Source organism: Primulina eburnea, chromosome 6 (genome assembly GCF_022965805.1).
Source record: "Primulina eburnea isolate SZY01 chromosome 6, ASM2296580v1, whole genome shotgun sequence".
NCBI classification, from domain to species: Eukaryota; Viridiplantae; Streptophyta; class Magnoliopsida; order Lamiales; family Gesneriaceae; genus Primulina; species Primulina eburnea.
This window is the reverse complement of record NC_133106.1, coordinates 29,849,634-29,875,378: the sequence shown is the minus strand read 5'-3', so window position 1 is coordinate 29,875,378 and position 25,745 is coordinate 29,849,634. Positions and strand designations below refer to the sequence as shown.

At 32.9% G+C, this 25,745-nt stretch overlaps 2 protein-coding genes across 4 annotated transcripts; both read right to left on the bottom strand.

Moving 5' to 3' along the window:
* Positions 1 to 9,261: 9,261 nt before the first annotated feature.
* LOC140834134 (scarecrow-like protein 3) lies at positions 9,262 to 11,328 on the bottom strand. The gene is made up of 2 exons (XM_073198801.1): positions 11,021 to 11,328; positions 9,262 to 10,857 (listed from the first exon to the last, which is right to left on the bottom strand). The coding sequence occupies exon 2, from the start codon at positions 10,804 to 10,806 to the stop codon at positions 9,397 to 9,399; it is 1,410 nt and encodes a 469-aa protein (XP_073054902.1). The 5' UTR covers positions 10,807 to 10,857; positions 11,021 to 11,328; the 3' UTR covers positions 9,262 to 9,396.
* Positions 11,329 to 13,623: 2,295 nt separating this feature from the next.
* LOC140834133 (pseudouridine-5'-phosphate glycosidase) lies at positions 13,624 to 22,513 on the bottom strand. Of its 3 annotated transcripts, none has more exons than XM_073198798.1 (13): positions 22,338 to 22,513; positions 21,625 to 21,718; positions 21,092 to 21,202; positions 16,855 to 16,937; positions 16,363 to 16,422; positions 16,193 to 16,253; positions 15,618 to 15,724; positions 15,465 to 15,542; positions 15,103 to 15,148; positions 14,904 to 15,024; positions 14,719 to 14,804; positions 14,530 to 14,613; positions 13,624 to 13,889 (listed from the first exon to the last, which is right to left on the bottom strand). In XM_073198798.1, the coding sequence occupies exons 1-13, from the start codon at positions 22,407 to 22,409 to the stop codon at positions 13,819 to 13,821; spliced, it is 1,074 nt and encodes a 357-aa protein (XP_073054899.1). In that variant the 5' UTR covers positions 22,410 to 22,513; the 3' UTR covers positions 13,624 to 13,818. The 3 variants fall into 3 exon arrangements, with proteins under 3 accessions (XP_073054899.1, XP_073054900.1, XP_073054901.1); XM_073198799.1 differs by having other exon boundaries at positions 13,626 to 13,929; XM_073198800.1 differs by lacking the exon at positions 13,624 to 13,889 and adding an exon at positions 14,095 to 14,389.
* Between the last annotated feature and the right edge of the window lie 3,232 nt (positions 22,514 to 25,745).

Sequence of the window (25,745 nt, the reverse complement as noted above, 5' to 3'; positions counted from 1 at the left end):
GTGTGCTGAAAGCAGCCTAGCTGATTTCAGTTTTTGGAGAATAAGTACATTCATCGTCATTTATCAACATCTTAAGCTTCTATCCAGACTTTGACTTATGATGATGATTTGTAAATCATCGTCTTATCTTTCCAACACATACTAAATCACTTCATTCCAATAATCGAGCTGAGAGATATGGCTAAAATAATGCAACTGCTCATATCCAACTGATTGCTGTTTTTGTGCAATCAGTTTTGTCATTCAGCGATCAGTTTGACGTAGATAACATCTGATTTTGCCCAACTGAGGTGAAATACGACTCGTTAAAAATTGGGTTTTCTGATCACTCTAGTTGGCGGATTGCATTTGAATTATTCAACTGATAGATATCATTAAAACACCGAAGCTCGCCAAAAATTTATTTTGGCTAAATTCAATTTCATTTTCCTTTTTGTGTTTGCAACTTCACACGTGAGTAAATATGTTAGAAATACAACAATAAGTTTTGTTAATATCAAAATTAAGATTACAAACATGAAATATTCCAACAAGCTGTTTATTAAGTTGTCCCCCTCTACATTCATTTATGGATAACATGCTAGCATGAATGATCCTAACAATTTTTGGATCTGAGTTTTACTTTAAAAAAGGCTCGTAAATCATAAATTGTGTTCATATTATTTTAATTTCATAATAAATTTTTTGAATTAAATCAATACATTATAGACGATATAAAAAAATCAAACAATACACAATAGTACAAATATTTTTATTATAATTAAATAATAAGATCAAACATATCTAAAATATTATTTAAAAACCCGCTGTATAGTTTTAGAGCCAAAAATACTACTTCAGATTGTATAATCAATATATTCAGTAACTTCTTTTCCAATTGATAACATAGTCAATCAATTCAATCTTTCTTATGACATGGTTGATCGGAAAAATTTTGTTTGGCACTTTTTATATTGTAATCAGGATAATCGACAAAATTTAATAAGCAATGTGAGCATTTGGAAAACATTCATTCACTTTTTCATGTAATTAACGACATTAATTGTCGATTTTGCTGCTCTTGTTAATGAGCACTTCAAGAATTTCAAATCCAAAAGTAAATCATCCACATTAATACGAGAACAAGCCATATGAGTCAAAGAACAAGTTTCTATTGCACCAGTTTACGGTATTGTATAATAAATTTAGGGAATAAAAATATGTTTTTTTGTTTATATTTGGCTCGGAAAAAATAAATTTATATTGAAAATAAATTTATCAAGAGGCTCAAGATTAATAAATTTTATAACTAAATTTATCAAGAGACCCCTAGTGAAAGAAAGTTTATTTGGGCCAAAAAATAATAATTTTTGGTGATATGTGAGGAAAAAAATCTCATTAATAGTAAATTTATATTAGGTCAATTTCACTACTATACAATAGATTTTTTTTCAAACATATGAGCCCCTCAAAGAAATGGGCTTGAGTCGTATGACTCTCAGGCCTCTTGATAGAAATGACTCTGGCTGCTGGAAGTCCTATCGGAGTATCTGGGTGTTGCTAGAAAAAATAAATTTATATTGAAAAATACTCAAAGTTTCGAGCAGCCGTTTGAGTTTATTGTAGTCTTCTATCTCCTTGAACAGAATCAAATACTCGTTACTTACTGAATTTAGCTAGTGTCCAAAAGTATTTCTGGAAATAAGATAAAATACACATGACATTTTCTGCATGCGAAATTGATGATCATGAAAATTATGTCCGTTTTAAAAAATTCTAACATTGGAATCTCGAGTATCTGTTCATTAAGGATTAATTTGTACTAGTTTATTTTTACTATATATTTGTAACATCAAGCTGATACAAGACTGAATATTTGTAAATTGTAAGAAGTTTGTTTTGGACAGATAGCTCGTTGTTGAGTGGAAATATTAAGAGTTTAAGTGGTTAGGGTTTAGTAAACAAATGATGTGGGTTATTACAAGTTCTTGTATTAAACAAAATCTTCTAGTACAATCCTTTCTTATCTTGGAAGAAGATGAAACGTAGAATGATTGCTTCAAACTTTCATAAATAAATTTTGCCTATTTTATTTCATGTTGCTTTTATTATTGTTTATTTATTGTGTGTTTTTTGGACCTCGTGTTTATTGACCAGCTAGCTATGCATCCTTGTTCATTGAGTCAGTAAAATATTTTTGCACTTAGAAAATATTTTTATTAGTTTTCTATTGTACCAAATATGATTAAAATTTAAAATTTGGTCGCTAATATAGCTTAAGTCTTGTTAGTTTTAAATTGCTAATTCAAAAAAGATATCACAACACCAAAATAAGTTACTTTACGAGCCCGTTTGGATTAAATAGTTCTTCCAAGAAAAGTGCTTTTTTAAAATTAAACGAAATGTTTTTTTTTTATGGGTTTGGATAGGCTTTTTATTGCTTTTAAATCACTTAATTAAGCTAATATAGAGCTTTTTGTAAACCCAATTTATGAGCCTTTTAAGAGCTTTTCAATTACCTAGAATCCAAACACTATCCTTTCATCACCTCTCAACCTAAATTCACCTCCATTCTACAAGATAAACTTTTTAAACTATTCTCCATCTTTCAAATAAATTTTTCTTTATACTGCACGGCTAATAGCATTTAGATGGAATGAGTCCCTTGATTTTTTTCTTAAATAATGTCCATTGATTTTGGGTCATTGGTCTCCATATTTGGGTTAATCTTGTTGTTCAAGCTCATGCGACCTTTTTTATGTCTTGTTTATAAAATACTGAATCAATCAATAAAAGTTAGTCTCCAATTTTTATATTCGTTGCTTTGTGGAGTTGGAACTTGGAATAGTGACACTGACAATACTAGAGCACATACATGGAATAATTGACCATTATGTGTTCTATTTCGCCAGATTCTTTTAGTGCTTCTTCTGCAGCTTTCCACTAGAGTTGTGTTCGGTCTTTTAACTGATAGATGGCCAACTTCAGTCTGACACTTTGGGAATACTCGAGCGAATTGAATAAATAATTTATACTTTTCAACCATCCTGCTGCTTTTTCGTCACTTTTCATTACCAAATAATTTGGGAACGTAATTCTTGGAATTGAGATATTATCAACTGCATCCCTCCAACTTTCTGAGTCAACTATTCTTCTTCTTGGTTCACCTCTTCTTCCACGCTTCTAGCGACCTGGCCTGCAGGACGACCACGTTTACCCCTGACAATATCCTCAAGTCCTCTGACATTTTGTGCTTCTGACTCCTGCACAACTTCTTTCCCTTTTTTGCCTTTGCCTCCAGGTATCATTCTATGAGACACAAGGATTTAATACCAAGACAAAATAATATAATAATCACGAAATAATTAACGAAAAGCTGAAAGTTAGTCTAAATTGTCTAATAGGTAGTTTTTAAACTAAGTTCATAGTCTAATCAACTAGTACTGCTAACTCAAACAAATTCAAATAAAGCATAACAAATCATTCAAATAAGAGCAAATAGTCAAATACATACGCAATCATTTTATTCGTGTCTAGACACAAGTGCCCTAGATTCTAATTCGAGCATATCCCAGTTATGATCTTATACCAACTGTAGGGGCCCGTGCTCTTGATCAGCGTTTAGTGACCAAACAAAAAAGATTCGTTAGTGTACACAGCGAAAGCGATTAAAAATTTTCCTTTTGGGCCAATAGAAATTTCGGCATGACCTCCCATAAGTAGGACATCTCAAAAAATTCCAAACAACACAAACAATATTTATATACTTGAAATAAAGTCATAACATCAATTCACAAACCTACAGCCGCACTGGCCAAGATTAACACATGCAGAGCCGACAAGGCTCGATCACACAACTATCAATCCAAAACATCGTAAAAATAACAATACAGCTACACAAGACATTCCCTGGCACAAGTATGACTCAATGATACAATATCTGGGAACTCTCAATCAATAACCCAACTATTTGGCACCGTTGTCTGACGCTTCACCAGATGCGTCAAGGCCTCTTGGATAACCTATGGCATAAAAAACAACCACAACATAAAAGAAAGAAGGGTCAGGTCCTAGTACGACGAACCAGTAAAACTATGACAAATATAACTGACATGAAATAAAATCAAGTAAAATGCAATGCATGTCAGTAACAACGAATAACGGATACCAAAACGGATTCCAAATGAAATGCATCATCAATAAGAAGAGTGGCCACCCGTTCTAGGAATGCAGCAACAAAACATCAAGCTGCCGCTCATCCATGCACGTAGCATCGAGGGTTCTATGGCAACCCAGTCAATCCTCGTGTAGTCATCAGGATTTTGCTAATCCTATCACTCACCCCATCGATGAGATGTCAAGAGTGATCTAATCCTATCACTCACTCCATCGATGAGATGTCGAGAGTGATTTAATCATATCACTCGCTCCATAGATGACTCAACAGCTCAACAGATCAATAATGATAGAAATCAATGAAGTCAAGGCTCGAAATGTTATGCACTAATCTTATCAACTCAAATAAATGCATGAATGTAATCACGTTATTCACAGAAGCTCATAAGGCACGCCACAACTCATTGCAAAATATGTAATGTCATTCAACATCATTATAGACGTCATAATAAAATAGTTCATAGGTACCTCAACTGAACACCTAATTTATCACTGAAATATCTTAAGCATTTCTCGAAAAATCCGATCATGTGGCAAATAATGTATTTCATATTAAGTTCTATTTATTTTTCTAATATTCGACAATTTAGCCTAAAATTCCAAAAATCCTTAATTTAAGCTTTAAAATTTTTAAAACTCATCGTAAAATCTAATATATCGATTTATTTAACTTAAATCTCTCAATACTGGAAAATTTAGAATTTCGAAAAGTGAATCATATCGAATCTGAAATTTTCGATATTTGTTAAGAATTCCCAAAAATTTCATTTTCGATTTTAATGTTATAAACACATCCCAATACGATTTAACAATTCAAAAATCATAAATTCCGATATAATTAAATCTGAATTTAATCCAAATAAATTTCGAAAATCTGATAGATACCTCTAATCGGCTCAATTCTTGTACCTACAATCAACAATATAATAAATATCAATTGTTGGAATTCAATGAATCAAAATACCCAAAATTTGAAACCCTAAAATCTAAAGAATACGAAAACGAGGCGAAGAGCAAAAATTCGAACAAGCCACGACCAAAGAGTTCGAACAGGGTTGTGGAAAAACCTTGCAAATGGGTATCAATGCGTCCTTGCTGGGAGCTTTCCAAATATGTATTTAATTTAATTTTTGGGCAAAATTGATGAACGAAGCTTCGAAATTGAAGAAGAAAAAAAATATGCAGCTTTCAATGCTGGAGATGAAGACGGGGAGAGATTCATGATTCTTCTTCTTTTCTTTTCTTTTTTTAAACTTAATTACTAAATGGGCTGGGCTTGGGGTGTAACTTGGGCTTTGGGGAAATTGGCTCTAACACAAGATCGCTTTGCAAGCTGATAATAGTTGGTGCGAGTAGGAGATTAAGGTACATAATTTTTATGATACATTTTAAATTATTTATAAATTTTTTTTATTTTTGCTTCACATTACGGGAAAATTCCAAGTGTATAAATTTTATATTAAGGGGAACCAAAAATTTATAATTATTGGAATGCATATTTAAAGGTTCTATAGCAACTAGATATGCAGCAATAGCACCATTAAAGGATCAACCAGATCATAATAATTTGAATGATGATACACATGATTTGGATATTGAGTTAGATGGAGAGTTTCAAAATTAGATTTATACTAATGCTAGAAACCAAGAGGTTATGGAAAGCTCGACAATGGATATTGACAACTCTAAGCAACAAAGAAAGAGAAAGAAAAAGTAGAGTGATAAAAAGGGTCATATTGCCACTAAGTTAGCTAATCAACTTAATCTTGTGCTACAAGAATTTGAGTCTCAAAATTCTATATATGAAACATCAAAGGATGATCCATGTTGCACTGAAAATTTCTTAGAGGTTCTACATAATTTGCCTTATACGGTGGTTGGTAGTGAACAATTCTTCATAGTAACTAGAGTTTTGGGTAAAAAAGCAAAATAGACACACATTCATCGGATTGAAGGACCTGGAACTGTAGCTTGGTTGTGCATCAGCTTTCAATAAAGATTATTTGAATTGTCATTGACATGAATTTTGTTTTTATGCAAATTATTTGAATTTTCCACTTGATTTTTTTTATTGATGAGTTAATTTTATTTCAAAGTATCTTTACATTTTTTTCATGTAAGATGGGTCAACCTGCTTCATTTATAAATGTTCAAGAGCATTTGTTTCAAGAAAATTTAATAGCGTTTTAGAGTCCATATGGAAGTTGTCGAGAGATATTATCAATCTTTCGATCCTAAATTTACAGATGTCCCTGGACATATTAAGAATATTAAAAGATATTCGTTTTATTTTAAAGATTGTATAGGGGCTATTGATCGTACACATATATGCATTTGTGTTCCTCCTAGCAAACACATAGATTTCACGGGAAGAAAAAGGTTTACTTCAATAAATGTTATGGTTTTTTGCGACTTTGACATATGCTTCACTTTTGTATGGGCTGGTTGGGAAATTTCTGCTCATATTTCTAAAAATTTTAAAGATGCTATACGAAGAGAAAAATTACATTTTTCACTCCCACTTGAAGGTTTGATACTAACATATCTTATGATTTTTAATTGTTTAAATCAATATTTGTAGCTTAACTCCTATTTTTTGTAGGTAAATATCATTTAGTTGATGTTGGTTATCCTACTTTCAAATGATTTATAGGGCCGTATAAAGATACTAGATATCATTTACCTCAATTTCGATTAGCTCTAAAGTTCGGATGAAGAAATGAAGTATTTAATTATTATCCTTCAAGTTTAAGAACGGTTATTGGAAGAACATTTGAAGTATGCAAGGCACGATGGGAGGTATTATAGTGGAACATACATTTGAAGTATGCAAGGCACATATATGCATTATCTGGATACTTAATTCAAAATTATAGTGGTGTTGTGCACAATTTCATAAGACAATACGATGCGAGTGGAGAAATTCTTGAATAACTGAAAAATATTGATGATTTGCAAGAAATCGAGCAAAATGATGAAAATGGTTGTGTCCATGATAGAGATACAAGATGGCATGAGCCAATACAAGACAACATTAGGTAAATGAAATAAATGAAAGACGATATAAGAAATTCATTGTCAATACAATCTGGCCGACATTAATGTAAGTTTTATTATAAATTATAGCCAATGGAATATTGAAACATAAAATAGCACAACTTTTACTTAAAAAGCACTTTTAAAATTCAGTTTAAACAAGCACTTTTTTAGTTAAGAAAACTACTAAAACCAAACGGGCCCTAAGTCCCTCAACTTTAATAATATACCTTATGCAGTTTGAATAATTTTCTATTTATTTTCTAATTAGTTAATTTTTCTTAATTTAATATTTTAATAATATCGATAAAGGTATTGGTTGAATTTAAAAATATAGCTAACAAGATTGCAGGATTTAAAAAAAAAATTATTTTAAGAAAATATTAAAAAAATTTCAATAAATTATATAACGATTGTATAATTGTCATATTAAATAAACTTCAATAAATCAATCAGCCTCAACTATAATAATAATAATAATAATAATAATAATAATAATAATAATAATAATAATAATAATAATAATAATAATAATAATAATATCAGATTTTGATATTTATAAATATAACAATTATAATTCAGATATACACAAGGCAGGTACAATATCACAGTACAAAAAAAAAAAATTTAAAAAAAGGTACGGGAAAGTTTTATTCCATTGGATGTCTTTTTTTTAGCCCGTTCCTTTTCTTTTGGGCCAAGAATTTCTAATTCATCAAATAATTATATTTCTCCCATTATACGGAAGCAAATATTGGACAGAGAGTGCTTTGGAATTTCACATGGCTGAATCTATCACTAAATAACCATCTTGAAGGATCGGGGAGCGCCATCTTTTTCATCCCAGCACCAAACCATCCCATTATCACATTCTTCAGGGCCGATTCTAATTTAAAAAGGCCTCCGAATCATAATGTGTGTTCATATATTTTTTAGTTCCATAGCAATTTTTCAAATTAAATCAATACGTCAAAGACAATATAAAAAACTAAAGGAATAAAAATATCAAACATGTCCAAAATGATCACTAAAAACAACCCGCCTAACAGTTTTAGAGCTAAAAATACTAATCAAGTCTGTATAATCAAGTTGTTCAGTAATTTCTTTCTCAATCGATAACATAGTCAATTCATTCAAATCTTTCTCGTGACATGGTTGATCGGAGAAAAGTTTTGATGAGCTTTATCTTTGAGAAACTTCGCTCTGCACTTGCTACTGTGACCAGGATAGTCAACAAGATTTTATAAGCAATATGAGTATCTGAAAGCCGGATAAGCATTACATCAACCAAAATTTCAGTCAAAAAACGTAGATTATAAATAGCACATAAAGCCCCAAAGAAAGTAAAAAACTACAATGAAAAGTTAGAAGTCTGAACAAAGCAAATACAAGAAAATAGACTTACAGATCCTCACAGGTCTTTCAATCAAACCTAGAGACGATGCAACGACTGGAGTCGATTAAGATTTGTCTGCAAATGAATATTGGGGAAGATTGGGGAATAAATCGATAACATGCTAAGCAAGTTCCATTTAATAATTACTTGGTTTTGGGCTATCTAATAACTAGTATTATATATAATAATTTTTTTTTTAATTTTTGGGTCCCAAAAAAGAGATAGACCTGAGTAATTGGACTCATTTACCTCTTAATAGGCACGGTCCTAACACTCTTGTCAAACATTGATCTCGAAAACCATAAATTTAATCGAGGTTCGCATAAGACACCGTTTGATGTCAAAGATAAATAGTTCAAGTATTTCTTACGTCTATTGTTTGTCTCGAATTCTACATTAATTGAAACTAAAAATAATCGTGTTATCCACGTCTTTTAATTTAATATCATCATATTATAAGTTTTTATCATCGTCGGAGATCTGCGTGTATGAATCAAGAGGTCGAAATCGAACCAACCCACAAAAAAACATGTTATTGTCTGGTATGTTTTTGTTTTTTTGTTTTCCCGGAAATATTGAATAGTAAAAGGGGGTCGAAGACATGTCTGAACGCAGACAAAGTGTACATCCTAAAACATTAGGTTGATCACAAAAATTAATTAAACATTTCAAAAACAGAAATGAACAAAGAGTTCAAATATTAAAGATGAACAGTACATTACTAAAGATTTTTACATCTGCAGGATCAAATATCTCCTCTACAAACTTCAAAACGAAGATAAACACGAAGCGGATTCCATCAAGCTATTTCACCTCTTAAACCTCCAAGCGGATACTGAGAGAAGGGGTCGATCCTGCCAGCAAATCACGACGCTGCCATTCTCTTCTTTGATCTTATAGCCATCACAACTATAACTTTGCAGCAATCTTTTCGCTTGCAGCATCGCGTAATAGCTCAAAGGAACACTCGCAAAACCAGCCAGCTCAAATCTTTGATTCCATTTCTCGAGCTTTTCGTGTCTTTCTTTCCTCTCCATTCCCTCGCACGCTATAACATTCTTAATCTCCTCGCCTAACATCTTTTCCATCCTTAATCTCTCCAAAGATGCTCTAGGTAAAGCCGACTCCAAGCAATCGAACAGTGCAGCATAGAAGTATAAAGATTCGGACAACCTTTCCATGAGGGAATTCCCATTGTGATCTGAGTCTTGTTCTGTCACTACCATAACTTTCGGAGAAAGACCCCATATGGCATTAAGAAAAGTGTCTATATTTGAGGAACCAGTTGAAGATAAAGGTGAGGATGAGGCTGAGTCGGTACTTGGACTATATCCATTAACCATATCTTTCTCCAGCAATTCGCCTAAGGTACCTTGATTCATTTGTGCTATTCTTTGCAAGTGAATACCAATTGCATTCATAGGCGTCGAGGGAGACTTTTTCTTAAGCTCATTATCCGAGGCCAAAAGAGAATGGAACTGCATCATTGAACTAATAGCTAGAGCTTCCCCTGTTTTGACGCGCAACTTCTCGACATCGAGATTTTCTAGTTTACTGACAATGGGGTTGAACTGAAACGGTATATCCAACTTTTCCGCCTCTTCAGTTAATATATGTGCCATCTGTTCCAGCACCTCCTTTTGTTGATGTATCCCAGTAATCCTCAAATGAGGCGGACCTTCGGGTCGTGCACTCAAATCTCGAATAAGTGCACACCATTGTGCCGGTTCAGTCACATTCAAATCGATAACATGAACCATCCTCTCCCCCTCCATTGCTTCGACAATCGCTTGATTACTGATCACAAAAGCCACTTTAACAAACGGCAAGAACTCGAAAAACATCTTTTTCACCAGAATTTCTTCAGAAACAACAGAGATTCTAGTCGAGCGAAAGGCCTTGTAAACACCAGGCCAGGTTCTGAGGATCCTATCGGCAAGAGCCTCCGAAAAATACGACGCAATCCGTTGCATAGTATCACCATCCGGCGATGCTAGATGAGAGATTTGATCAAGGGCTATGTTTGCATTTTCAAGACTGCCTGTTGACACGTGATTTGCACAAGTGACCAACAAATGGATTAAATAAAGTCCTCTTTCTTCAGGTTTCAGATCCTTAAGCCATGGATACGGTGACATAAAACCAGGTGATAAAGACATCATAGGAAACATTTGAAGCGGTGAAGAAGTTACAGACGATGATCCATCTTCTTGAAACATATTTTTTGAATTAAAACTCCCAGGAAATCAGCAACAAGAACAGATGTTTTCCTGGAAAATCACAAACAAACAAACAACTACTTATTCAACAATTCCCAAAACCACCACATAAAGCCAATCAACAATCCATCAATAATTCCAAAACTCGAACTACACACAGGAAACACGACGTAGATATATCACACCAAAACACAACTAGTATACTTGAACTCACCAACAAGTCCGAGATTTCTAATTCGCTTTCTGGGTTTTCCAATTCATCAAAATCCCACAAAAAGCCCCCCAGAAAATTCCCACAAAAAGCTCCCCAGATCTCTCTGTCTTCTCCAACTCAAAAGGAGGAGCAGTAAATAGAGAAGGGTTTGGTTGGACTTAAGGCTGAGGATTACGAGATGAGTCAATCTCGGGAAATTTGTCATTTTGTTGGTACAACATAGCTCGGTTGTCTACCATGCGTGACATTAGTTTTTGTCGTGTGGAATTTGGTGTCCTTTTGCTTGTTGAAAGAATATGGAATTTTGTGTGAACAAGTGCCCCTTTTCACTTGTTTCTCTACGCATAAAGTTAAGAGGGCCTGTCTCGAAATCTGTTCTCATGCTTTCTCTAGGATATCTATTTTTCCCTGAATAAATTTTTTTTATCAATTTAGATTTAGTTATTTAAATAAGAAGTATTTCTAATATGAGACGAAACAATATTTATAAAACCGATCGACTCGATCTATAAAAATAATAAAAAAATATTTTTCATTAGTCAGTTCAAAAGTTCATATCATAAATTGAGTTGTGAGAAAGAAGTTCTCATCTGTTGTGGGAAATTAATTAATATATTTTCAAATATATATATAATATATATATATAAGTAAATGCTTTTTAATTCAATTTGTTTGGATTAAATTATATTCGACTGAATAAATATATACTAAATTCGAGCGTTTGTCGTTTTACTAAAATATAAAATTGGTGGTAATAGTGCAAACCTAATATTTGAAATCGTATAACAGCTCAAACATAATGTTTCGACATATTTTATTGTTTAGACCTGGTCAAAATTTAAAAAAAATTGATCATCCCAAGTGTATTTTATACACTACAGAATGTTATTTTCAATTGAAAAGTTAACCAAAATTAGATAAATACTCGTGTCTCGATTATTTTACTCAACAAGAACAATTATTACATCTAGACTATCTATATATCAGTAACTACTACCACTTCAGTACAAATATTTTGTGTGCGAAAGATATAAAACCTATTTTATATGTAATATTTTATAACATGGGTCTAGATGAAAAAAAAAATTATCATTAAAAAATTTAAACCTAACGATTCTTCCTTTATGTAGTGTTGTTAATGGATTTTAAATTTGGAAAATTTGCATGTATATTTAAAGTTACACTCAAGCTTTTATTTTGCATGATAAATTACAGAAATACTTTTGAGTTCAATTAGATATTTTTTTTACAATATTTTCTAATCCTTTATTAGACTTGATAAAGAAAAATGTCATCATATAGTATCGATTTAAATATACATCCTAACATGACTCTTTTAAAATTAGATCTTTTGTGAGACGGTCTCACGAATCTTTATCTGTGAGATGGATCAATCCTACCGATATTCACAATAAAAAGTAATATTCTTAGCATAAAAAATAATATTTTTCATTGATGACCTTAATAAGAAATCTGTCTCACAAAATACGACATGTGAGACCGTCTCACACAAGTTTTTGTTTTCAACCAAATCTTTCTCGGACACCATTTATAAATTTTACTAATATTTTTCAAAATAATATTTAAATTACTATTAAAAATAGTGGATGATTCATAAAAAAATATTTTTTTCCTTGTTACCTTCGTTTAGTATTAATTTGGTCGACAAGCAAGACAAATTGGAATCAAACACACACACAAAAGTTGTATAATTTAATTTTCTTAAAAGCAATGATCTTGCCTTACTCTAAAATTAAATACGTTTTGCCGATACAAACTATTACGAATAAGAATTAATCAATTGTTTGTCGACGGATAATTCAAACTTCGTATTTTGTGAGGATTTTTTTGTAATATCACTCTCATATCTTTGTCACTTTCAAAACTCGCCAAATTTAAAATGGAATTATGATAATGAAATCCCATATTTTTATTCAGCAAAATTCTTTTTTGGATTTTTAAGAAAATAAAAAAAAGTATAAAAACCATGATAAATATTTTATAAGACGAGTCTGTAATTTTTCTTGAATGGATAATATTTTGTGATTCGGCTGTAATCTAAATAATTTATCTTCAATATGTATTACATCACAAACTTCGTGTCTTGATTAACAATACAACAATAACAAATAGGCAAAAACTTGTGTGAGACGGTCTCACGGGTCGAATTTGTGAGATGGATCCCTTATTTGGGTCATTCATGAAAAGGTATAATTTTTTATGCTTAGAGTATTAGTTTTTATTGTGAATATGAGTAGGGTTGACCCGTCTCACAGATTAGTATCCGTGAGACGGTATCACATGAGACCAACTCTAACAAATATACATCACCTCGCTCATTACAGAGGATAAGATATCGATTGATCACGTACTCTTGTTTTGTCTGATGTTTGGTTCACGTTCTACAAAAAAATTAGTTTTATATACTATCATTTTATCCAAATATATTCGTGTATCATTTTTATACTATACATTATTTATAATCTCATCATTGAAATTTGAACCAAGCATTACAGGTTTTAAAAAAAAAAATCTTGCTTGAAATGGCTTAAAAAGCTACCACTTTCCCAAAATATTCAAAATTTCTCGAAAATCCGAAATAAATGACTATGTTTCTTGTTCTAACATGGCTTAGGTGGGTTCACCCCACTTCAAGGAAGCCTTTTCGTGGTGTTCTTGTCATGACATAAGTGTATGGGGAATCAAGAACTGTCCCAAAGCATATAATATTCTTGGAAATCAACTAAGTTCCAAACATGCCCTAACAAAGCCAAACAATGGGCCATGGCTTTTGTTCCTTAGTGCGTTCCAAGTGTGGGAATAACAAGAAAATTCTCCCACATGCTTCCAACATTCAATTCCTTTTCTTCTGCAGAGCTAAAACAACTTTAGTTTGGTATTATCTTCTCCTATCAAGAAAAAAGAGGAAGAGATAAAAGGAAAATTCCAAACTACGACATCAGAATCCTAAGACATGGTGGTGACCTTGAAATCTCGCTCACCTAATTTGATTTAATATAGAAAATTAACAAATATTTGTTGGATCTTATCTAAATGGGAATTTTCCATCTGGGTTTCAAGAAGTTGCCTTGATTAACATGTGAAGTTCCAAGTCCAAGAGGAAAGAAGTAGAGATCGATTAAGAGACAGTGTTTTACTGGAAATTATGCATATATGACCATTCTGGTGTATTCAAACCCCAACAGATTCTACAGGGAGAGAAGTTGGAACAAACAGGGAAATAGTTTTGAAAAATCTTTAAAAGATTAGACTGCAACTCCTCCAAGTGTAGCGAGCATGTCTGTTTAGTTATCATTGAATTCTCGAAAGATAATGTAGCAATTACGTCCTCACTGTTTCATAAGGCACCTGCAATCAAATATTAACAAGTCTGCTGGTAGTTCATAGCAAGTTGAAGATCATGTTTTTGAAGACTTACTTCAGAAATGGATACAGAGGTGCATCGTTGTTTTGAAGCAATAAACTAGAAAGACCAAAGAGACGCTCACCTTTAGTAGCATTTTGTCTGAGATGAGCGAGGGAGACAGCAATCTGAGCACCAACTCGTGCATTATTTTTCACGAGAGCTATATCTAACGTTTCCGTTAAGGAAATTTAAAAAATGAGATGTTTAACGCCCTTCAATCGATATTTTATATTATTTGGTTAGTGATGCAAAAGTATCTGACAAAGAATACTTGAAGCAAGGGAGGTTCCTCCGGTCAGTTCGTTTACTCTAGTAAGTAAGAAAGGAGTTTCAGCGCTGCCAGTTACGTGATGCTCCCTGTGTCACTCAAATGAAATATGTATATAAAAAATAGGAAAAACAAGCCAGATCATCATCATTATTTCACATATTTGATTATCAGGTACAAAATTTTACCGAGCATCCTTAAGAGCTTTCTGTATGGCTGATTCAATTTTATTTCCTGAAGGAGAATGTTCTCTAGGAATAGGGACCGCTATCAGGATTCCAGATCCGAGCTCAAGATTCATGTTTGAATCTATAGTGGTCGAAAATAGTACTAAGCTCAGTAACGTTATTAACTGAGGAAAAAGAAACAAAAAGGAAAGCTCCCTACCTATTAATCGAGCACAATCCTCAGGTGAGTCAACACGACAAGGTGCCTGAAATTTTATAGTAAACTATCAACAGTTTTCTCCCGGTAACAACTAAAGCAAGCTAAATATTGGTACTGAGAGGAGACCACAGTTTTTTGGTAATACAGATTCAACACTAGATGAATTAGAAACTTTCACAAAGCAAAACCAGGACCCAGGTATAAATTTTAGACAACTTTAATGAGCGGTATAAAATGAAAAAAATGGAATCAATCCCATAATACTTCATCGCGTAATTCAAGACATAATCATAAAAATTCTGGGACAAGGTATAGCAATACCGCAAATCTTCTGCTAGATCTATTATTTTGAAAAAGGTTACCTTGCAACCACTTGTTTCAGAGAAAAAAGCAGGGAATTCATCAGTCTTATATCCAGCCACACAAACTCCTTGAGTTTCCTGAAACTCAACAGAAAATGAGTATGCATTCATTGCATAAGATGGTGTGACATGTGAAACAATAAAGGGTCATACCAAATATTCCAAGGTTCTTGGAATATCTAATATTGATTTCACACCGGCAGAAACTACAGCAACAGGAGTCTTTCCCAGCTCTGTGAGATCTGAAGAGATATCCATAGCTACAAAAAGAGAAAAAAAATCATTTACCAAATCAGGACGAGTTAATACAACTATTCTTCAGAAAATAGGTAACTAAAAGGTCGGTCGTGCATATTCTCGATGGAACAAAAGGTTCAGTTTATATCAGGTACTTGTTCCAGTTATTTACTTTTGGATTTTCCAATAATACTTCACTCTCATTGATTTTGCATGATGTATATGAAAACGTTTAACAATTAAGTTATTTCTCAAATGAATGAGCTCATCATGGTTTTAACTCCATTCTACCAAATAGTTTACTTTTTGGTTTCAACCAATCAAGCAACTCACCGAATTGAAATCATAACTGAATATATTAAAACAAATGCAATTATAATATATACAGCACAGAACATCAAATTACACCACATCTTTTTACTAGATACTTCAAAGCAAGAAGCACCCCGGCATATTTCTCACTACATAAATAAAATAATGATAAAACATACTACTCTCTCCATGTCTGTGAACTCCCCCAATGCCACCAGTAACAAATACTGGAATGCCCACCTGCAAATGATTGAAGTCTTAACAGTTGGTAGCGCAACTATTTGCCTTAAAGGAGTGTTCATAAGAAGGAAAGACGTATTAAAAATGATTATTACAGAGCAAGGAATACCATGGAAGCAAAAAACATTGTTGCAGAAACCGTTGTCGCACCGTTTCCTCTAGTAGCTACCTGAAAAGTTGATATTCAAACTCCAAGATACTAGCTAGCTTTATGAGGGAAACAAATCCTAGTTCACGAAATGCCATGCAGTTGACATGTATTGTGAATCAATAAATTTGAAGAATCGGGTGGTTGACATTAATCTCAGTATGAAATCATATTGATATAGTGAATAAGTGAGTATATGATGGCAATATCTTAGATAATCACCCACAGTCATTAGGATTTTATTAACTTTTCAAAACATACCATGTACTAACAAACACAAAAAAATATTTTGAAAAAATAACCAAATTGAAGATCTCATCTAGCATCTAAGCATGGCAACCAAAATTGATAAAGACTTGAATTTGCCGTGGTGCAATCAAGAATTGAAAATTTTAGAGTGAGGACACAAAACCAACACAGCAAACAAAGTGTGACTTATCTTCAAATACTCACAACATGGGCGATGTCTCTGCGAGCTGTTTTTCGAGCCTTTCTTCCCAGAATGGCCAACCTTTCAAGTTCTTCAGAGCATAAACCTACAAATTTAAAGCTTCTTCAAAAATCAGAAGATTGTCGCCATTTTAGTTTCCCTCCAGTATACAAGAAGCAAGTTCAAAGAAAAAACTCAGAAGATATCAACAAAATAAATGTAAAAGAATGTGAAATTTCAAACATTCACAAGAAAATCTAAGTTCATTGCAGAGATTTCCTTCCTCCACTCCCCCACCCAACTAAAAATAGAAGAAGCAAACACAGGAGAAATGCCTGCTTTAACCATCCAATATTTTAAAATGAAATATTAGTTAACAAGACAATTAAGCAATACGATATGTAACGAGAATTCATTTCCTACCATTGCAAAAAACATCACTTTCAACATGAGACGAGAGAATAGAAGCATTCATAAAAAGTGAAATGAAGATAAGGGCAAGTAAACATAGAAGAGAGAAAAATGTTCTCTTATTTTATTATTCTGCATATTATCAATACAATGTACACAAATATAAAATGGAGAAAGTACAACTTAAAAAGAAATATTACAAAATACAATAATCATCGAAATATTATCATATCTCAATCAATCACTAAAATATGAGATTCTAGCCGTGATTTCCTCTTGATTTATCAGGAGGAAACCATGGTGCGAAGATGTCTGTCATGCCCAACTTGCTGATTTGAATCTCAAGTTGTCTAAGCAAACCCTTTGTAAGAATATGAAGTGTTTATCTATTTCTATGTGTTTCGTTCGATCATGTAGAACCGGTTATGGCAATGCTGATAGCTGACCTGTTGTCACAATAGAGCTTTATCGGTAAGCTTGACGGTTTTTTTATATCTTTTAAAACTCTATTGATCCACATAATTTCACATATTCCATTTGTCAATGCTCTGAATTAGGCTTCAGCAATACTCCTTGCAACACCACTTTGTTTCTTATTTTTCCATGTGACTAGATTACCTCCACAAAAATGTACAATATCAAGATGTCGATCTTTTGTTGACGACTGATCCTACCCAATCAGCATCCGTATATGCTTAAATTCCTTTTCTTCACATTTTTTAAACAAAATTCCTTTCCCAAGAAAACATTTCAAGTAATGAAGAATTCGATACTGCTTCAAGATGTTCTTCGTATGGAGAGTGCATACAACAAAGGTAATGCTAGGACGTGTGTGTGACAAATAAATTAGCTTTCTCACTAATCGTTGGTATCTCTTTATGTCAACAAGTGTACCATCTTTCACTTCCCCAAGTTTGACATTCGTATCAGTTGGTTTATCGGCTGGTCTACAAGCACTCATCCCAGTTCTCTTTAAGAGATCAAGGGTGTACTTGCGCTGTGACACGACAATTCCCCTTTTTGATCTAGCGACTTCCATTCCCGGGAAGTATCTTAGTCGGCCTAGATCTTTAACTTCAAATTCAGTAGCCATTTTTTTTCAATTTGTCCATTTCCTCCATGTCATCCCGTCAGAATGACATCATCCAGATAGACAATCAAAATAGATATCTTGTCTCTGATAGATTTTATGAATAGAGTATCGTTAACTTGTCCTTGAGTGTAGCCTTGACCCTTAAGAAATGTTGTTGACTTCCTCTTCTAGGTCACCATTCAAGAATGCATTTTTCATATCTAACTGGTGACTGGTGTAATGGCCAATCCAGATTGACAACAATTGATAATAGAATCCGAACAGTGTTCAACTTCGCACGGGAGAGAATGTTTTGGAGTAATCAGCTTCATAAGTCTGTGTGAATCTTTTTGCTACCAAACGTGTATTGTATCGTTCTAAGGATTCATCTGAGCCATACTTTGTACTGAACACTCATTTGCAGCCAATTGTAATTTTTCCTTTGGGTAGATACACTAACTCCCACGTAGCATTCTTTTCCAGAGCTTTTGCTTCCTCAAAAACAGCATCATGAACATTGTTAGGGAGAACCAGATTCGATAATTGTGAAATAAAAGCTTCAAACAAAGATGCAAGGTTTTTATATGATACGAAATTAGACGAAGGATGTCATGTGCAAGACCTAACATTTTTCCTCAAAGCAATAGGAAGATCAAGATCATTAGAAATTTTGGGAATACCCGGTACGGTGACATCTGGATTACTGAGACTCTCATCGTGAATTTCCTGATTCAACCTCTGAGTAGATGCTTGGTCGTGCTTTGGGATAGAGTATTCTCTTTTTTTTGTTGAATGATGTTTTAAGTAGACAAGACCTTTGAACCATTTTTCAGTATCATTTGTTCCCTTCAAAATATGGTTCCCCAAGGTTTGATGTGAAAAATTAGTAGTGTGAGGGGCATCAAGTTGCATGGCAAATTCAGACTTGATGGTATGCTCCCCTGAAGATGGGAATCTGTGTAAAAAGGTGTCCTTTCAAAAAAAAAAAAGACATCCATTGATACAAAATATTTTTTTGATGTTGGGTCAAAGCATTTATAAGCCTTTTGATTTTGGGGATAGCCTACAAAGATACATTTATCCACACGAGGGTTCAATTTAGAACACGAAGGATCACGATCATGAACAAATGCCACGATCCCAAAAAATTTAGAGGGATTTCCATCATGAGTCTAGACACGGGAAAACAAGTAGTGAAACACTTAAAAGGTCATTGAAAATTTTTTGCGTTAAGCGAGTCGCATTATATGAGATTTCCCATTTTTCTTCCTCGAAAAATTCAATTCTTGCCAGATTACAAGCAACTCGTTATAGTATGTGGTAACTGACCAAGAGTACCTTGCTGCAATTTCCACATCCGTGTGGTTAATTCAAACATTTGGGAGTGATTGTCTTGATCTGAGTAGGTCTCCTGTATCGCCTCCCAGACATCTTTGGTCGTGGGGAAAAAGAGAAGGTTTACCGATGGCTGGATCCATGGAATTAATTATCCATGCGATAACCATCGAATTCTCGGAGCGCCACTCTGGGTAGCGGGTGTCGTCGCGGAAACACCTGAGATTCTCTATTCTATTTCTGATAGTTCCGACTTCGATAGGTCCTACTTCCACCAAAGCAGGCTTGGCATGACGCCCATTGTCACTTCCTTTTCAATTTATGCGCAAGGGGATCTCCGTTCCCCTTTCAAAAAAATCCGGCGCTCTTGATTCTGCAGTTGGGATTTAATACCGGGAGAACTCTCTTGGGGGAGTAGCTGACCTAGCCAGATGCTTCACGACCCGAGTCTTTAAGTAAGTGGGCGTTAAGCGTAACGAGCTTACGGGAGGTAGAAAATGTTGTTAGTCTTCAACGACACAGGGTCACCTTTCCGACGTTTAATTAAGTCTATTGAATCCACTACTTCCTGCCTTCCACTGAGTTAGATATGAGTCAGTCCCTGGAGGTGATTGTGTTGTCGCGGATCAAATATCCGAGTTTGCCTTTGTTGTCAATCACGAGTTGGACATGGTGAAGTAGCGACCTTGGACCTTTCACTGGTACTGGAAGAAGATATACCTATGGGCGAAGAGGTGTTGCTGGTGGTCGAAGATGAACGAACCATGGATGCTTTAAAGTCCATAGTTGAACCCTGTTGATATCATGCAAGTAAACGTAGAAGAGAGAAAAAATTTCTCTTATTTTATTATTCTGCATATTATCAATACAATGTACACAAATACAGAGGGGAGAAAGTACAATGAAAGATTACAAAATATAATAGTCATGGAAATATTTTCATATCTCAATCAATCACTAAAATATGAGGTTCTATCTGTGATTTCCTCTTGATTTATCAACAATAAGATATCTAATCTGCTGACGCTAATTAACCAAAACACAAAGTATTTTCCGAAATAAGAGCTGGTTCGCCCACGATAACACATGGTGGTGGAAAAAGAAGCCAATTTAAAAGGTAATAACCGTATATTGCTTATCCTATGAGAGAATTTATACTGAAGTTGTGACAAACTCTGTCAACCAGAATCACATCCAAATATTCTTGAAAATCTCATTGTGCTTGTATAGATATACAATTATATTCGGATCAATATCTATCTCTAAGCATTAGCTCAAGTCTTTTGAACAATAAAGTAAGGTTTGGATCCACTAACTTCATTCTTATGGCATCCAAAATCTCCATAACAAAGAAACCCATATTTCTCCAGAAGAAAAGGGAAACAACAAGTTGGAACTCCGAGCGACTCAAAGTGAACAGAGTAAAAGTTTTGAGTAAAGACCTACGCAAGGTATGCCATCCAAAATAGCAATTGTTGCTGGTATAGCTTCATTTTGTCTCACAATTGCCTCCACCTCTCTTGCAGTTTCGAGATTCTGAGGATATGGCATTCCTAAGTACATAATGCGAGAAAAAAGATTAAATGTCAAAGTACAATAAATTATGTGAGTTATCATGGAAGCAATTAATAAAAAAACAAGTTAACTTTCATTTGTTTAAAAGGGGATTATATGATCAAATGACACTTGAAAAGGAAATACAAAAGGCAGAAACATGGCTTATTTTATTTATTGTACAGAAACTCATTAATGAGGAGGAAAAAAACTTCAATATGGAAGGATTTTAATCACAAAAGATGATTTAGATATATTCCAACAAACCATCACAGTCAAAATATGACCTCCGTTAAATTGATTTACCACTCGCATAGAAGAATTCAACCAAAGCAAAGCCAATTGGGCCATATTTTTCAATTGTTCTGCACTTGGTGTTGATAAAAAATTTGAGCAGGAATTAGAAGCTTTTGAATCATACCATGAGATATTATGGTGGACTCGAGAGCAACCACAGCTTTCCCATAAGATAAAGCTTCTGAAACTTCACTGGATATCTTAATTATTTTCTCACCCTATACACACAATATATCAGTCTACCAGAGCCCCAGAAACAGAAAAAGTTCACATGGTGATCATTAAGCATGAGGAAAAAAGTAAACAATCCAAAATCACAATACCAGCCAAGTATGATGATTTGAAGTCAAACAACAAAATGAGACTACTAAACAATCTATATACACAGAAACATTTCAGCTCATATGGTGCACAAACCGGAGAAGAACAGGGACGTTTTACTTGTTACACATCATTTTTTTCTACAACTTCATTGCCACATGTCGATGTCTATCAGTTTGGATACATAAGTTATAGATTAAAATAGCATTTTATTGAGGCCCAACTGTGTAAGCGCTTATTTTGAATAAAAAAATGTAAGCATTTTCTGGGTATAGGATTTTCTACTTGCTTTTCCAAAATGCCACTTCTGATAGCCCTCCAACCCCCCCAGACAAAGCAAACAGAAACAATATATAGAGTCGAATTTAGGAAACTCTGATTTGTAAACCAAAACAAAAAACTGAAACAGCAGATTTAATATGAACATCAAAACTTCAGTCGACACCTTGATCATAACCCAGCACCACACGATCATATAAAAAATTATTATCCATAAATGGGGCACGGAAATGAAACCTTTGAGGTGGGATTTAAGGGGTTGAAGTGTTTCCGGATGTTGGATATTCTGGAGACAGCGGAAGAAGCCATTTTTTGCTCGATCGATTGCAGAGGATGGGTAAATAGCAGAAGAGGGTGAAAATAGAGCCGAAACTTGGAAGTGCGTAGTTGAAAATTACTCCCAACTCCCAACTTCCAATCATATAATAATAAGCAAAGTTCTCAAATGCGTGAAAATCCAAGTTTTTCAAACTTAAGCCACAGGGTTTAAACGTGAAAAAATATTTTTTATCTTCGTATAATTATAATTATCTTAAATTAATAAAAAGATAAAATAATACATAAATATGATAAATTTAAGTCTAATATATTGATTTTCATATTTATAAAAACATAAAAATCTCAAAATTACAATCTTTATTTGTTTTTATAATTAGACATTACATTAAAAATTACTAAATATTTGTCAAATTATTGTCAGACACACTTAATCATAATTAAAATTAAAAAATAAACATCCAAATTATAAACATAATTTATTATTTTAAAATAACAAGACATACTTTTAAAATAAAAAAATTAAAAATAAACATATGTGATTAATTGTACTTAAACACGCTTAATTAAACTCCTTAATTACGCTTAATTCTGTTGTACCGTTTTGTTTTCCGCTTTTCTCTTAAGCGAGGCGTTTTTGTCGAGTTTCAGGCTTAACGTGCTTTTTAGAACACCAATAATAAGTCTCTTCTTCGAGGGTACATATAAACGGTCCATCCCATCTATACATAATTAAAAAAATAATAATTTTGACATAAAAAATATATGAATTAGATCGAGTTAGCTATATGTGTATGAAAAAATTAACATGTAAGATCGTCTGACAACATTTTTTTGTGTAACAATAAATATGATATGTCGTCTATTAAATTTTAAGTTCGGAACGAGATTTCAAGTTATCCGTCCCTCCAACACAAAAATAAAATAGTGATACTCCACGATAAATTTTCTATTTTACACTTATACGTAAGAAATGGATAAGGAAACTAGCTACATTGTTTTCTGGCCTAAGAAATAAATTACAAAGGGTTTTAGATTGCCCAAACATTATTAAAACCACATTGTTCTGGTTTAGATTATGGATTGCGTCAATTTGAATTAATTTTTTTCAAAAAAAAAAAATCAACGGTTTAAACTAAAATAACAAAATTATATATGACCTAATTAAACAAATTGTTAAACAATAATACTATAAAATAATGCTATTTTTTTCCAAGGAATTTAAAATAAATGGTTATATATATTTTATATTAGTCAAATAGTTTATTCATATAATTTAAGTTGTGTATGTGTACTACTACAAGATTTTAAAATTTAGCTACCAGTCCTTTGGTTTTGTAGCATGTTACTCTCAAATTTGAATGTCTCGTGTTCGAGGCTTTTCCCTCCCTATTGCTCAGGAAAAAAAAATCTTAAAATTTAAGACGATTTTATTTAATTCCGTTTCCGATTTGGGATTTTTTTTCTAGGAACCGAAATTGAACTGTATGTCAATAGTTCAACTTCTGGTTTTAGAAGCAAAACCAAAAAAACAATTTTGATCTTGATCTTTAATCAAAGCTTTCTCTTAAAATTTTTAAATCTGAGAAAGACTTAAAAAATCTAACCCAAAAACACTAAAATATAATCAATTTTTTTCATGAATAAGATGTTTATCAAAATAAAACATGTAATGTGTAACATAATCAAATAATATAACAACCATATTCTAAATAATAATCTAAAGTATTAGACATCTAGTTGTTTTGGCAGCAAACACATTAGAAAGAATAAATAAATAAATAGGCTCATTGAATATAATGTGCGTATTTCTTATTACATTTGTATACTTATGATATATGTCTTAAATGAATACACAACAAAATGAAAATAAACTATAGTTAGCATCTAATCGATAATGTTGATTTCTTGTATGTGTAAATGAAGAGTAGGTCTCTTGTAAGAAGGTCTCACGAATCTTTATCTGTGAGACGGGTCAATCCTACCAATATTCACAATAAAAAGTAATATTTTTAGCAAAAAAAATTATATTTTTTCATTGATGACCCAAATAAGATATTCATCTCACAAAATACGACCCGTGAGACCGTCTCACACAAGTTTTTACCGTAAAAGAGTAAAATATAAAATTGTTAAAACAATTATTAAAAATATTTATCTAAATTCAACTTTCACATATTAATTAGTTTTTTAATATATATATATATATTATAGTTCCAAAATTAATTTTTATGATTTTTTCCCATTTAAATATAATCAAGTGTACACATCAAATTCTTTGTTTTCATGTAATTCATGAGAAAAAAATGCAATTCTTATAAATTACACACATGCAAATAGTTTAGGAAGCAAGCGTGTGATTGCATCGAAATCAACAATTAGCTCTTTTATAATTATTAGCTATGCATATTCATGTATTTTCACGTGAATATTTTCTGCTTGAAGGGGATTGATCATTTTCTTTATAAATCTTGTTTTTATATGTTGGATATAACTATAAAACTTCATGCTTCTGAATCTTATAGTCATTTTAAGGAATTTAATTGTCGTACATAAATTGCATAGTGATGTAGCCAAATAAATAAGTTACAGATTTAGACGGGCAGAGTCTAGATGCATAATTGTTGTTCAATATAGGCTCCCCATTCTCGATTAATTAAGTGTAACTGGCTCGAGGTGGGACAGTTGTAAACCATTATATTTGTGTTAAGTTTGTGAGATATTAAGAGTTTTAGTTAGGCAGTACTGAGTCCTGCTGAAATGGACAGTTGTAAATCATTATATTTGTCAAAGTGTTTTTAGTGAAATCCTTCCGTGAGAAAGAATGAGTGACGTATGAATTATTCAAGTCTTCGAACATCCAGAAAACAAACTTGTGCAATTTAGATTTCAATTACTCTATTTTTAGCTTTCATTTCATAGCTTAACGGTTTCATACTTAAGTCATTTATTGTGTTCATACCGTGCCGGTGAGCTTCTTTCCGCTTAGTACCCAGTCGTTAGTTTCTTGATACCCAATTGACGAGAATTTTATTTTAGTGTTGCTAAGACCAACGGAAATTTTCTTAGAATTTATTGATATTGTTTATTCCTTCACATAAATCAATTTCCGATCCTAACATACGATAAAATCGTAATTTTTTTATAAAATTAATTCTTATTAACTTTTCTTAATTTGTTTGAAAACACATAAATCCAAATACATAAGACTGAGATAATATGTGATGACCATGGTCTTAGGCTGACTCAACGTGAGCCTCAGCTCATATCTATGTACCACTAAAAGTCATGAGTCATAAGTTGGTCTGACATGAATCGTAGTTCATGTCCATGTACCGTCACTCAAAAAATATCTCACCCTTGAAAAAT